The sequence below is a fragment of the Diorhabda sublineata genome, chromosome 3 (assembly GCF_026230105.1).
Source record: "Diorhabda sublineata isolate icDioSubl1.1 chromosome 3, icDioSubl1.1, whole genome shotgun sequence".
Lineage (NCBI taxonomy): Eukaryota > Metazoa > Arthropoda > Insecta > Coleoptera > Chrysomelidae > Diorhabda > Diorhabda sublineata.
The window spans coordinates 41,087,321-41,102,891 of NC_079476.1; the positions used below are offsets into that span (position 1 = coordinate 41,087,321).

Here is a 15,571-nt window from a genome sequence, read left to right on the forward strand (position 1 = left end):
GTTTATTTATCATACTCACTTCTACAGATGTAGAAAAGCCTCCGGAATCTTCAGTAGCAGTAACAACCAAAGAATATACATGTGGTTGACGTAAATCCTCAAAGTCCAATTCTTTAGCTAATTTGACGATACCTGAAGTAGGGCCTATATTGAACGTACCAGCACCTTGTCCTTGGGCTTTTAACGTGTAACGGATTTCTCTATCAGCGAATGATTTTGCTTTCACGGATATTATACTGGAAAAACAGATTAAAGGATCTATCAATATATAATACATACAATGTGAAAAATAACAACATTTCAAGGTAATTCATTTAGAGGTATTTCTTTAATTAAAAAAAAAAACAATTTTACGTTATAATCATTATTATCATGCAAAAGATATTGACCAAAAACGTCCCAGTTGTAACCAGCTTATCCAATTAGACTTTGGCCTTTCTCTTCCCCAAAGAAAAAACATCAAGAGGTGAGATGTCACGTGATCTAGCTTGCTTAATCACTGGTCCAAAGCATGAAATAATTTATTCGTCGAATTTCTCTCGCAGTTAACCACGGGGTTTCAATTCAAGCGCTGTATGGCAAATGGCGTCATCTGGTTGGAATTAAATTTCGTCGAGATCCTCGGATTCAATTTTTCTTGAATTTCATGCTGGATGTCGATTTGGTCAAGGTTTATACATTAATGAAAATTGTGTATTTCAAACGTATGGTAGATCGAATTGTACGTGTACGAAATACCCATATTATGTGGACTATAAGCTGCTTTAAGCACCCGGTATCCTTATTCTAACTCCAATTAGTACCATCTGTGTCAGGCCAAGTCTTTCCATTACAAAATGGCAAACAATAATTAAAGGACGTTAGGAATTTCGGCCAGGTAGCATGTATTCTGCAATATTTGTACATATAAACTCATCCAGGTATTAGGGTGCTATTTTGAAACCAAAAACACTGAGTTAGGTATTATAAAAATATATATTTCAATTAAGTAAGGGAAAATTAGAGCATACAACTGTCACATATGTGTCAAAAGAGATGTCAATGTTTCCTTGTGTCACTTTTTGGCCGAATGTATCGGTGAATTTAAAACGATCTTTGTAAAACCGTGATAAATTTGGCCGAATTTACATCGCCTGTACAGAACAGGAATACCACTTCACTTGGCACACCCTGTACTTTTACATGAATCACCCGTTATATGTTGATTACCATGTAATACCTATACATTACATATCGAATGAGTGAGATTAAATACTAAACGTTGTAAAAAAAGAAATAGTATATTATCCAGTTTTTTTTCAACTGAAAATTAAAACCATATAAACTTGATAGGATTCTTAGAGCACACGAATCCTATGAAACAATAGGTAACTGATACCTTCAGGGTCTCCCCGTGTAAAACGAATAACCAGATGGTCGGTCAATTTCCGTACCACCAATGTCGTTTATTTTATTTATATGTGATAAATACCGGGTGTTGAAGTTTTTTCTATTACGGTCACGATCATTAGCCAGAAAATAAAAGAGGTTTTTTTTTCAATCGTAATTACACAGTTTAAGTTGCGGTATATAATTTAGGAAGCTATTTCGAAAACCAAACTCGCATTTAAAATATCATTTGTTAGTAGATTTTCACACGGACAACTTCTATATGTTGGTAACCATGAGATCTAAATTGATATTAAAACATTTTATGTTAGTTGATATTTTAGAAGTCTTAACGATCGTAAACTATAAATAATACTATTCTGAGAGAGCCGAAACTTTCTTTACTTCAACCACGAAAAAACAGAATTCGATCGTTGGACTGAACACTGATTCCAAAGGTTCCTGGAGCATCTAATGAGGAAAAAAGCTTGAAAAGAACAAGTAGAATTTCGAAGAACTTTTAGAAGACACAAGCGACAACACACAAATCAGATAAAGAACTAAATTAACTAACAATGAAAATATTAATGAAAAGGAAGTCGAAGACGTTATAGAAATAGTTAAAATTGGGAAAACATGATGATAGAATAACTGCGGACGAACTTGAAGACAAAGCATATGGAGTTTGGAAGTAACACTTTTTAGTCCAGCATTCTTGCCATGTTTCAGGTGGGCATCCTTGTGGTATTCGTCCTTCTGTATTGTTCAATTCAGCTTTCTTAACAAGTCAACTTACTTCCATTCTCTTTATAAACCTACACTTTACTAATTACTAATCTTCATTCCGTATTTTGTCATGTAGAGTTTTGCCTTCTTAATATTTTTATTTCGACCGTTCTCTACGTCTGTAATGTCCTACTCGTATCTTGTTTTTGGTGCTTAAGTGAAAGTGTCTTTTCGGGCCAAACGCGAACAGATATTGCCCGGTACTCAGAGAAAAATTTACGAATTCCTTTTGTTGTCAAGATTGACATTTAGGACAATAAGGAGGCTTGATCGACCTAACAAAAATCTTTGACTAGATTCAGTAACTCAGAGGTTATTGATTCTCCTATCAAAATTATTATTGGTAACTGTCTAAACTGAAGATATGATGGAACGGAATATAAATTTCTTCGATTTCTTATACCTTTTGAAATATTAATGTTTGATTTTATCGTTTGTCTTTATCGGAATATATCGCTTGTATATGAAGAAATACACACTTGTACTTAATTGGGAAAGATAGTGGTGTTGAATTATGGTCAGTACGATTCACACTGGTTCAAATGAGCTAACTACAACATTGATATCGAAGCAAATTATTTCAATATCGATTATGGTGTTATTTAATCACTAAAATAACAATTGCATTATCTATTTTAATGATTTTTTCAACATCTAGGAAACTATCATCAATATACATCTTTCCGAAAGCTTTCATTAGTCGGTTTAAAGAGTTTTCTTGCTACCAATCTCAATATCTCCCAAATTGCGACCAGTTTTAGAAGCACTTAAGCCGATACCACACGATGCGTCCAATGCTTCCAGCGTTGAACGCTGATTTGACATCAAACGTTCGCATTGGAACATTGGTCTTGGAAAGTCGGTTTTTTGAACTATGTCAATATTGGAACGAAGTGCGAACCAACACTTGTGGTACAACACGCACATTTCTTGTCCTCTTGCACGTGAATACTATGTGTTTTGTATGAAAAACAAAGTTTCCAGTATCATCCAGTTTTCATTTCTCTCGATAGTTGGGGTAAGTTTCCAGCCTTGGTCCGATGTTCAGCCTTACTTTGAGAGGCGAATGTTGGAACAAACGTGTATTTCCGGCTTTATTTTTCTAAATAATATAACTTGTAAATTCGGAGATACTTGAATCATTTATATAAAGTATACAAAATGAAAGTACGACACAATAAGAGGAAGTTTCGTTTAATAATTCCGGTTTAAGGTTGTTTCATTTGTTCGTTTTGAGTTAATTTTATGTGTAAGTGCTAACATTAAAGGATTTTCGTATCTAATTTTAATATAATTCAAATTTCGGATAATCTCGTATAAAATTCGTATTAAGGAGAAGGAAGTTGAGACACGATTTAGAACTTGGAGGTAATGGAGGAATCCTGGAAGATTTTTAATAGTTATACTATAACATTGTTCACTAAAGTTTTTAGATAATTGAATGGAATAAATTCAATTTTGATATAACAGGATTATTGAAGGAACGCCACATTTTATATACATACAAACATCGATATTTCATGTATTTTCATCTATTCCAGTTATTTATAAACCTTAGAGTATTTTTCAAAATGGAAAATAGATCATTTTTAATTGATGTTGAACATGAAATGCATTTTATTATATCTAGGTACTTTTTCAACGCTAATAATTATCGATTAGTGTAAAAACAAACATCAATCGTCCATTTAGTTTTTCCAGATCATAAAGTTGAAAAACGAGTGTCAAAAACCGTCGAAAATTCATAAGGATATAATTAGATTATTCATTTTTTTTTTTTAATTATCAATGGTTGGACCAGATGGAACATTCTTATTAAATAAACACACACATTAATTAGGGTTTTATAGAGTTGAAACTTACTCTGAATCCTTTTTCTGGTTTTCCGGTATTTCCGCTTCATAACTTGGCATGTAGAATTGCGGAGCTCTCTTTCCACCTACAATAGACAATCGTTCTTCGGGAGTACTTTGAAATCGTCTTTCGTCTAATCGGCCGTTTTGATCTTCCGCTTTTACATATAGAACGTACTCCATATCCAGTTGGAAGAGGTCAGTACCTCGCGTCCTTACCACGCCAGACCGTTCATCAACCTAAATAATCAGCAATAATATCATTAGAAGTAAATTTATTTCCCAGTTTTGTATAATAAATTACTTCTAACATAGTTGTTAGTATGTCCTATTGCTAGTAGTTCAAAATTTCAGAAAAAATTGGAGATATAAGGTTTCTATCACATTTTGATTATCTTTCGAATTTTATCATCAAAAAAATTAACACGTTCTGTGATTTTTGTTAATTTATTCAAGCTTTAACTAATTAGAAGAAATTTAACGTTCAGTATACAGGGTGTCCCACGATGAGTTAAAACTATCTGTAAAGGCGAAATACTTATAGCAAAATCATGAAGTCGAATGTAACTTTGTTATTTTAAATAGAACACCCTATATATTAATACAGTTTTGAAATCTACGTGAAATTTTAGTATAATTTTGCTAAGAAACTTTTTTCGAAAAATGCGTACTTTTTGAGTTATTAATTTTTTTATAAAAAAATTTGACATTTTTTTAGGAGGAGACCCTTTAAGATATGAAAATGGTTTCTGTTCGGTTGATTTCAGCAAAATCAGACGTATTTGAATCTGTGTTGAAAAATTCTCCATTTTATACAGGGTGTGTATAAAAAGTGCTCAAAGTTTAACTTCATAAATATCAAATTTCTTTATTTTTTTCAAATAGAACCACCCGGTATTTTTTAGTTTAATGTATATAGGGGTAAAAAATAAGGCAATTTCAAGTAGTTTTCCCTGTATCTAAACCTTACCGTTATCCAGATATTAAATGTTTTCTGTACATTTTTAGAGATGCAGGTGTGGTCTAAATTTCATTTTGACCCGTTGATAGAGACGCACTATGAAATAAAAAATTATTTTTCTTTATCAAAGTCTATAAAAAATCAAATCAAATTGAATTTACTAATCTTATTGCAACTTTTAGTCGTTTCCGAGATATTTGTATTTGTTAATAAGTTTTAATTTTTTATGTATACTTTTAGTAGGCTTCGTAATAAATGACACTAATTTAACTGTCATCTGTCAATTGATGATAATTTCGAAAATCGTTATGATGGCGCGTTCTCAATTTAAAAACACCTGAGATAACTGTGAGGTTTAGATATAGGAAAGTATACATGAATTTGCCTAATTTTATACCATTTTTTACCCCTGAATGCATTAAAATAGAAAAAACCGGGCGATTCTATTTAAAAAAATGAAGAAATTTGATATTTACAAAGGTCAATTTTGAACAATTTTTAAGCACATCCTGTATAAAATTGAAAATTTTTCAGTATAGATTCAAATACTTCTGACCTTGCTTAAAACAACCGAACAACAACAACTTCCATAACTTTAAGGGTATCCTCGTAAAAAAACTATTTATAAGGGTTTGCAAAGGTCAAATTTTTTACAAAAAAATTAATATTTCAAAAAGTATGCATTTTTCGAGAAAAGTTTTTAAGCAAAAGTTTACTAAAATATTACGTAGATTTCAAAAATGTATTTATATACAGGGTGTTCTATTTAAAATAACAAAGTTACATTCGACTTCCGATAGAACCGAAAGTCGGCCATCTTTAAAAATATTTTAGTTTAAAAGATCGTATCCGAAAACGCGAACGTAGACATTTTCATAATTTTACTACAAGTATTTAGCCATATGAAGATAGTTTTAACTAGTCGTGGGACTCACTATATAACTACAAGTATATATTTTTAAATTTCCATTCGGAATCGAAGCCAATATTTTTTTTTAACTACAAATTCAGAAGCAAATATCGTTTCCATTGATGTGAGATTGAACAATTACCTCAAACCTTCCTCCAGTTCTGTCTCTCACTATGAAATAGTGAATATTGTGGTCCGTATCGGGGTCGCGAGCCTGTAGGGTAAAAACAGGCGTATTGGGGGGTGCGTTAAGTTGAACAACGGCTTGCATTGGTAAGGGTCTGTTGATGAAATAGGGCGGTTCGTCGTTGACGTCTCGCACGTGGATAATCACGCGTTGGTTGTCTGTATCTGAAAAAAACATAAAATATCGTTAGTTACGGAGGGTTAAGGTTTCTATGTTCATTGCCATTTATGAATTTATTGATAAAATTGATGGTTTGTGGCTTGAAATAATTATTTTTCTTGTTTATTTTTTATTCCTCTGACGCTTCTAGGTTAGTAGTAACACACGCAAAACAGTCAGAAGTTGATTTCTTTATTATATTATTCAAGTTTTATCTTTGTGGGACAATCTCTATATTGAATATTTGGCATTTTAGCAGTTTCCAATTGATAAATTCATCCACCCGCTACTGTTTACACGGGTGGACCAGAAAGCTGCGTGTTTGGACGGCCATATCAGCGCACGGAAATATCGGACCCAATTTCTTTCTATAAATAGCCATGCTAAGGGATTTTTTCTTTCCGCAACTGCAACAATTTGAAGCTCATAATCGTACGACATGGTTTAACCAAGATGGTGCGACATGTCTTACTTTTAATGCCTCTTTGGTGGTCGTGAACCAGATGGTTGCTGGGAAACTGATATCTCGTCGAGGTGACATTGCATGGCCGCCTAAAAGTCCGGACTTAACACCACCAGATTTTTTTATGCGGGGATTCTTGCAAAGTAGAGTCTTCTCCAATAACCCAGCCACGCTTAATCACTTGAAGACCAAGAAATAGCAGCTATTCCAATTCCAGTTTTTTACCAATTTGAGATCTAGATTCGAGGCATGTTCGCAGCAGGATGGTGCACGCCTGGATGATTTTCTTTTTAAGAAATGAATTTCTTAGATATATATTTGAAATAAAATTAAAAATTGTATGCGAATTGTATTTAGTTTTTTTATTATCATTGTTTCAATTCCGCAAAACTTTATTCAGTTAAATTGAATATTAAACTATGAAATAAAATAGAAAGTGAACGTTTTGATATCGAAATAATTCATTTTTCCTATAACCTTATGTGGTCGCTATCCCATTAAATATAAATTAGTATTATACCGTGCTGGTTATGGTGATTTTGCACGTGGTGGCTTAACAATTGGTCACTTGAAACGCGAAGGTTATATTTCAGGGGTATCTAAAAAGCAGTTAGGGGATTAAGTTCACAGTTGGTTTATCTGATAGTCACTTAAAACGTGTAGTGCGATAGGATTATATATCATCTGACGCACGCTTAGGCACGTTTCATATAAATATCCCTTATTAGAAAGGGCGATTTCACGTTTGAATAAGCCAATTTTAAACGTCACAACTTTCAAATATTCGTGACGATTAAATTACGATTAAAAATTACTATAATATCAATTCTACTTATTCAATACCATAAGCTTCTTCCCAAACATTTTTTGGTGACAAAGAAAGAGAAGAAATAGTCTCAATCCTCTTCGATTTATACTCTCGTCCTGTAAATGATGATGAAAAGAATAGAAGAGATGAAACATAATATAAAAAAAAGACGAATTAGTTATAACACACTTTATAGTTTTCGTAGCAGATACATTTAAGAAAATAAAAGAAAAAGTAGACATGAATAAAGACAATAGAAGACATGGGAATGGAAGTAAATATCAAGAAATGTAAAATGATGGTAGTAAATCTGGAAAGAGAGCGTGAAAAAGATTTAATAATGAAATTGAATATTTGGGAGTAATTTTTACAGAAGACAAGACAAGAAAATAGAAATGGAAAAAGATACAGAGTAGAATAGTAGCAGCGGAGATGGAGCAACAGAGAAAAATAGCAGGGAAAATGATAATGGATGGGATCTGAAATGAGGTAATTTTGAAAAAGCTCAAACAGGAATCAATAGAAAACAAAATAGTTGAAAAATGTTCAAACTAGTACGGACACATGAAGAGAGGAAGATCAGAACATAAGAAAAGTGATAAAAGAAAAAAGATATAAGAAAAGAACGTAAATAAGACCTAGGAAAACTTAGGTACGCTACAACAAGACAAGGTAAAACAATAAAACAGATGATTGAAGCAGCAAAGTATCGGAAAGAGTAAAAAGAACGATTGAACGGAGAATGAAATTTGAAATTCCAATACCTTGGAACTAGGCAGGAGCTAGATGTACAGAATCAAAGTAATCAATACATTGAAAACAGATGGTGGAGAAAAAACTCATGTTTTCATGTCTATGTCTATGTCATCGGCATATTCATTCGTTTGAACATCTTTTGATTGACCTGGTAGAAATATTTTCTATCTTAACCTCTACTACTTTGTTTTATATCCAGAAATGCACATAATAGTATTTGATGCATTTGGATTACTCCACTCAACTGAACTAAACTGTTTTTGCTTCAATTTATTTCTTTATTGTCTGTTTTTGTTTCAGTATAAAATTTTATTCGACAAATTCCTAGTCCCACTTTATTTTTCTTTCTCAGTTTATTCAAATGAAATGTTTTTTGTAGTTATAACTGTCCATATTCAAGTCAACTCTAATGCAGTGTATATAAACAAGTTCACGAAATAAATCAAAACATTTTACGGCTTTTGCGACATTCATTCTAAGCTTGGTACATTAGCACAACTTTTTTGAAAAGTTTTGAAGCTCGGTATGTTTATTTCCAACAACTGATTTACTACTTCGTCACAGGATACTGAAAGCCGAATAAATCGAAGTTGACATAAAAGTTTTCAATCAATCTTGGAGAGATTCAAATAACTTTGAATAAATGATATATTTTTCTTCTGATATGATGCAATTTATTATTAAAAAAAGTCATAGTACTTAATATTAATGTCACAACAATTTGTATCAGATTCTTATAAAAGCATCTATTCGATAATTTTTAAGGAAAATGATTTAAAAATGTTGAACTTTGAGGCTAGGAATAAACGAAAAAGTCGCTGGGAGCTAGATCTGTTGAATAAGGTTAGTCGTTAACCACTTCGAAAGACAATTCCTGATTTTTAGCCATGGTGATCACTGAAGGCTAAGAAGTTTCGTTATCCTGAAGGAAAAGTACTGTTTTTCTTTATCAAACAATGATTTATAATAGTCTTCAGTTATTGCTATACCTTTTTGAAGTTAGTTGATAAGACAATCCCATGACTATCCAAAAAAAAAAACGGTTGATGGAAGCGTCTTTGCCTTTTTCGGAGCAGGTTTACCCTTTGCAATCCGATTGAAGGCTGAAACTTTTCAGACACCCCTCGTATTTCAAGATATTCATACTAAAGTGAAGCTTCTTATTATAATTGTCAGTGATATAATAATGAAAATATGTTACAGAGTTTTAAGTATGTATCAACTAAGAAATACGACACCTCCAATGCTTTTCTCAAAGTTCCTTTTAAATGCAAAGTTTACCAAGTTAGAGGATATTTTACTTCATAAAAGCTCAGAATATTGCACAAAGAAAGCGGTTTATTCAAAGTTTGATATAAAATTTAGCATAATGTATCCATTTTCTAATGTTAACGTGGTGCAAAAAAATAATAGTTTGTGGTATTTACTTTATCCTAATAGAAAATATTCAGTTTGGAATATATAGTAGCACGTAAAAATAAATTTAAATCGTATATAAAACTGAAATTACGAAATCTGTGTAGATTTAATATCTATTCAGATCATTACATAATTATTTCAATATTGGCTTCATAAATCTAAACTATCATTAATGACTAAGATAAATATTCAAACTTCGCTCTAGCTGCCTATCAGAGTCCGATCCACCCACCACAAGCATTACGTTTATCACTAGGACAGAATTTCCTCGAGGGAATAAAGGACATTCGGTCCCTAAATGACCGTACAAGCTTTTTAGGGTCGCTGCTTTCTCTCGCTCTAAGCTTTCTTAAAAATATTTCTCTACCGAGAATTATCCAGGATAATTTCAGGTAAGTATCTGCGTCCTGTTTTTTAAAAAAATAATGGACCATATTTATAATATGGCGGGATCTTTTTTCACAAACACAATTATTTAAACCTTTATTGTTTATTGTGTTGGTTTATTATAAGTTTGTATCTACTTAATTCTACACTGATATTTAAACAACATTCTGTTGAGGTTTTCTTTTCAAAATAACCAGTTCCCCCACATATTAACCAGTAGTGAGCAGTGTCTGGAGGAAGCTCTGAAAAATTTCACTGAAGAAAACCTTGAAAAGTGGAATGACGAAAACTAATCCCCATTGCATGACATGAGAAATGGGTGAGTTTTTTTCAAATATTGTGACAGTCCTCACCAATACCAGCCCACAACGTAAACGTAGAAAGAATGTTTTCTTTCATGACTATACAATGGACTAATGAAAGAAACAGGATGGAAGTGGAGTCCCTTGATCTTACAAATTCTCTACAACTATAAAATGTACTATGTAGAGTTCTAAAATTATGTTTTGAAAGAAAAGGAAATGATTAGGAAGGCCGGAAGCAGTACCAAATACCCTTTCGTTCAAGATAGAGATAGAGCCACTCAATCTATTGGCAGTGACTGTTAAGAAGTCCCAACATTTTGTGTTTTTATTTTTATTAGATAATATTCGTAATTACGAGGCGATTCTTGTTATTTTACCGAGGTGGAACGGTCAATTCTGAATGGTACATCAGCATTTATTTGCAAAAAGTGTTTAAAGAAACCAAAGAGAAATACATCGAATTTTAAATTCAACTCTAGAGGATTGAAAACATTTCTCAAATTTATCTTGTTTCTTATTATATTTTTTTGATTTCTGTTTAAAAGGTGGATTTTCCTTTTAAAAACCAACTTAGATTTTGAATGCAATCGTACCAAGCTAAACTAATTTTCCGAAATCGTTGATGTTAAAACGGTTCTCTGATTCTCGAGTTTTCTAAATTCCTTTTTTGGAATTTAACAACATTACTAATTTCGATATCAACTTCCTGATGAAAGTAACAACGAGACAAACCCAAAAGATTTTTCACGCGTTTTGTATGATATATGATATAAATTTTCTCACTGAAACATTATGTTTTTAAAGACAAAACTTACACTTTAGGTCACTCTATATAAGATTATCAGTTGAAGCCAATTTTGATAATGAAACAATCATCATTTACGGTTTGACAAATCGTTTTGGCTTCTTCACTCTATTCTCAGATATAACCTTCCTACTTATAACCATGCAATTATATTTAAATTCGGGAAATGAATCTAGAAAGAACGGTTTTTCTAGCGCGAATTCATGATAACCGTTTCCACCAGAATATTGATTTTCTGGATCAAAAATCCGGGATGATGGTAGCCTTCTATTGTGGTTACGAATTTACGAAGATGTCGCCGTTGATGATGTATTGGTTAAGTTCTTGATTTTAACGATGCTATGCAGATGCAGAATAGCAAATATAAAGAATTTTTCCACCACAAATTCATTTGTATCTTCTGAAGGTATTGACAACTCTGATTGGACAACGAAATGTGCAAAATTCTCGACAGGTTAATTGGAATATTAGAATTCATTGAACTACCTTTATGAAGCTAGTAATTCGAAGAAAACTCCTGCTCCCGGTCAATGTTTTCGTTACATACCTTTCCATAGTCTTCTGTAGTCGCCAGGTCTTAAAGACATTTTCGGTTCTTCCATCGATGTAAACTGACACAGTTTTTATCAACTTTTATGATCGACCGAGTTTATGGAAGGTAGTGGCAAAACCGTTCCATTATTTTAAATATTCATTTAAAATTTAACCCTAATGTATTAACGGTGGCGGTTATACAATGTCAGTTCGTTAATTACCTCGCAAATTATAAGTTATTGCGATAAGCTATAAGAGCTTAAAGTTTTTGAAATATTTACATTATTCTCTTGGGTAGAAAATAAATTCCGTGGTCTGAAAAGTATCATCTAAAACCATCTGGAAAATTGCTTTCGGAATTAGCAAAGATCTATAATTGGAGTGAATGAAGATTAGTGAATGTAAGCGACATTTCATGCGATTATGAATGGATTCAGTTGTACTCTAATATTGAAATAATTAACATCGTATTGCATGTCAACTTAGGGTGAAATTAGCTTCAATCTATAAATAAACGTGCAACAGGAATTATTTTTAAACATGCATGGATTTCAATGAGGTTGAGATATGATAAAAAGCTACTCTACACGGACAATATTTTTAATTAATAAAGCAAACCTACATTAGCTTTGTTCGAGGTACAAAATCTAAGCATATTGCGTCATCAGTTGCAATTTAACACGTTAAGGCCCAACAAAAATTGATAGTGATATTTTTTGTCCAGAAAGAACCAAATCCTGAGCTGCAGTGCATATAGCACCATGGATCTTTGCCTCATTAAACTCAATCAAATTGCTGTCTACGGATTTGTATGTTAGCCCGAGATTAATTGGGGCGGTTGATTTGACCGACGACATCAGTGTGCTAACTTCAGCAAAGTTATAGATGGGGTTTGTAGTTTTTTCGAGTAAATAGTTGATGTAGAAGGGAAAGAACGTAGGTGGGAAACACCAGCGTTGACCTAAAAACACTCGTCATCAATTCTGTAGAAAAAATTCCTTCAACTGACGTGATGAACATCACCAGCGCTAACTATATCTGCCTTTAGATAGTTTAGATGGTTTAGAAGTTGTTCTAAGCTACATAATATCGAATTTTTTGTTTCTGTTAGATCCAGAGGTCTGCAAGTGGTGTGCAACGTTTATATTCGTGTTAAGACCTCGTATACTGCAGAAATCTACTTTAAAATTTGTTTTGCCTGATTCTCCAGACCACCAGCTGATTTAGAAGGTTCCAGCATGGTATATTTTTTTCTTTTTTCCTACTCTGGAAACGCTTGTTTGAATTAACAAGTTTGTTAATTTTCTCTACATATTTTCGAGTTCGTTTTGGCGTTTTCTACTCTGATTCATTTCCAATGTACTTAATGAACATTTTTACTTGATATTTTTTGATTTTTATCATAAGTGAGAAATACTCATCGTTATCTCTGTTGTCGCGAATTTGGTTGAAATAAACGGGAGTTTTCTAGACAGTTTACTGAATAATCTTAATTAGAAAAGCCCAGGTATCGTGTTTTAGAATTTAAACCGGGCGAAGATCTTTCTCGATAAATTACATTCACGACTAGGTTCGTTCTCCTAGTTTACCGGAAGCAGCTTATATTTCCGTGAATTAAATAGGTCTAACACTCTATCTTTATACAATCATCGTTGAATTTTATATCAGGACTAGTATGAAGTTTCTAGAGAATTAGAATGAAAATGAAATTGCTAATTTACAACTGTAGAGTGACAAGTGGGAAATTTCAATATCTCCTTTGGTATCAAGCCAAAAAATAAAGCAATCTTGTAATTTTTTGCATTTAAATAGGGGATAAATTCATATCTGGAATTAATAGTCACATTGACTGTTCGAAAATGTGATTTTCGCTCTGGTAAACCCAAGGAATAGCCTTCAGATGCTTGAGATTTGAAATTTTGAAGAAAAATTGATTAAATTTCTAGAAAAATCTTGTTCAATATGGATCAAATTAAATCAAATTAAAAATGTTGGAATCCAAAATAGCTTGAATTAAAATATTACAGACTACTAAAGACATTCTTCGAAAGTGTTGCAGCAATGTTTTCAAAATGCATAGGAAGTACGTTTTTTTCGAAAATGCAGCGAATAACTCATCTGGTCATACATCTAACGAGAGTTTACCTTCCATGGTGTTCCTGCAACCTAGTACCAACTCCATATTTGTTTTTGTGGGTTTTACTAAAAAGTTTAGACCACGAAAATAAACAGAAAACAATACTTGAAGAACCCGGCGCTATGAAAAATTTTTCTATAATGTTTTAGAATTGAATTTTAGGTTATTTACTTTAAGTTAAAGTTTATTGTGCTTACGTATTTGTTTTTCCCACTTTGTATGTGACAACAGAAGTGGCTCAGATATAAATCGTGATTTATAGTCATGTTTTTATTAATATTGACTACCACTGTACGTTTAGTTTACCATATATTTAATAAATTTCTTCTTTGACTATGAATCTAAATCAATGATATTAATTGTTAATTTGAAAACGTAGAACTATCTATTTTTTCGCCCCCTTTAGAATTATTTTTAGTTAGACATTTCGGATTTCGTTGATATATCGGTTTTATAAAACAAAACATGCTAAAAAAATTTTTTTCGCTTGGTGTTTAAAGCATGCAATGAAACAAACACAATTCATATAAACACAGTGAATAAAAAACGTTGAAATAACTTACATTTCAGTCCTACGGATGAGCATGAAACAGAAAAAAAAGAAGATTAATCTTTGCATTTGAATTATTCAAATGCGAGTCTCATTTTTTATTCAAAAATGCCGCTTCCAGTAATACAGACTTGTTCAAATTCATACAATCGACGCGAAATATTACACTCAAAGAAATATTATATAAATCAATTTGTACCAAAGGTTCTTTGTCCATTCGTTTTTGTACAATGTTACTGATTATCAGAATTAAAAGACGCAATTTAAATCTCGCCTTTTTGAACCATTTTGAATATTCACGCTTACTCCCACCATAAAAATAATTATAGAAAATTGGTTTTTAATCTATTCGACATGTCTTCTGACTTGCATGATTCAGATGCTTTAACACATTGGGTTTCCTTCTCCAATCAAGACCAGCTCGCAGGATAAAATAAAATCTTTTCTAGTGAAAGTTCGTATTAATAATCATTTGACAAGTCTATGGAAACAATTTTCTTTTTACTTTAAATTATGAATGAATTAGAAACCCGTTTGTGATTGTGAAATTTCATTGCCATTTGGAAGATTTTTCCAATGTGAAACTGTTTTTCCTACAGGAAAAGGAACTAAGAAGCGCGAGTCAGTTGATTATTTATGAAATTAGATTGTTAGAAAAATTAAGGGGGCGCAACAATTTTTTTAAAGGGTTGGTAACCACTGGGTGAACCAGTTTCAAATTCATGTCGATAGACCGGAATGCCTCTTTGATTTTCTTTGTAGTAATGGGGAAAGTTCCATACAGGGGTTTTCAGTTGGAAAATCATATGATACGAAGTAATTTTGAAAATATAGACCTTGAAGAAGGCTTATTAAATGTCATGGACAAGCCCAAACGATTTTAAATCAAAATAGAAGAAATTTATTTCGTTTTCTTATGGTTAATTACGATATTTCATCTTTGAGTACATAAAGAATCTTTAATTGACCTTTGTTCATTAGTATCTTATCACATGTCACTAATTATATCTTGAGATATTGATGATTGTAGTTATAGAGTGATTTTTTTGAAAATATTTTTATTTTTTAAGTTCAAGTTTGTGGTTTAAGGATGCTTCAATCTTTTTTTCCCAATAGAAATTAATATTTTTTAGTTATATAATAATCTATATATTAAATTACCAAAAAACCTTAGAATTAAATG

At 32.0% G+C, this 15,571-nt stretch overlaps 2 protein-coding genes across 2 annotated transcripts in view; both read right to left on the reverse strand.

Moving 5' to 3' along the window:
- LOC130441783 (neural-cadherin-like) overlaps positions 1–11,754 on the reverse strand; it is a 33,484-nt gene extending 21,730 nt beyond the window's left edge. Inside the window, exons 1-4 of the mRNA XM_056775570.1 lie at positions 11,715–11,754; positions 6,021–6,229; positions 4,018–4,247; positions 20–236 (exon numbers count right to left, since the gene is read on the reverse strand). Coding sequence (XP_056631548.1) covers positions 20–236; positions 4,018–4,247; positions 6,021–6,229; positions 11,715–11,754 — 696 coding nt within the window. The remainder of the gene's footprint in view (positions 1–19; positions 237–4,017; positions 4,248–6,020; positions 6,230–11,714) is intronic.
- A 1,610-nt stretch (positions 11,755–13,364) lies between these two features.
- Positions 13,365–15,571, reverse strand: part of LOC130441310 (neural-cadherin-like) — an 84,300-nt gene continuing 82,093 nt past the window's right edge. The window contains exon 3 of the mRNA XM_056774926.1: positions 13,365–14,410. Within this exon, the coding sequence (XP_056630904.1) occupies positions 14,361–14,410 (50 nt within the window). The 3' untranslated portion in view covers positions 13,365–14,360. The remainder of the gene's footprint in view (positions 14,411–15,571) is intronic.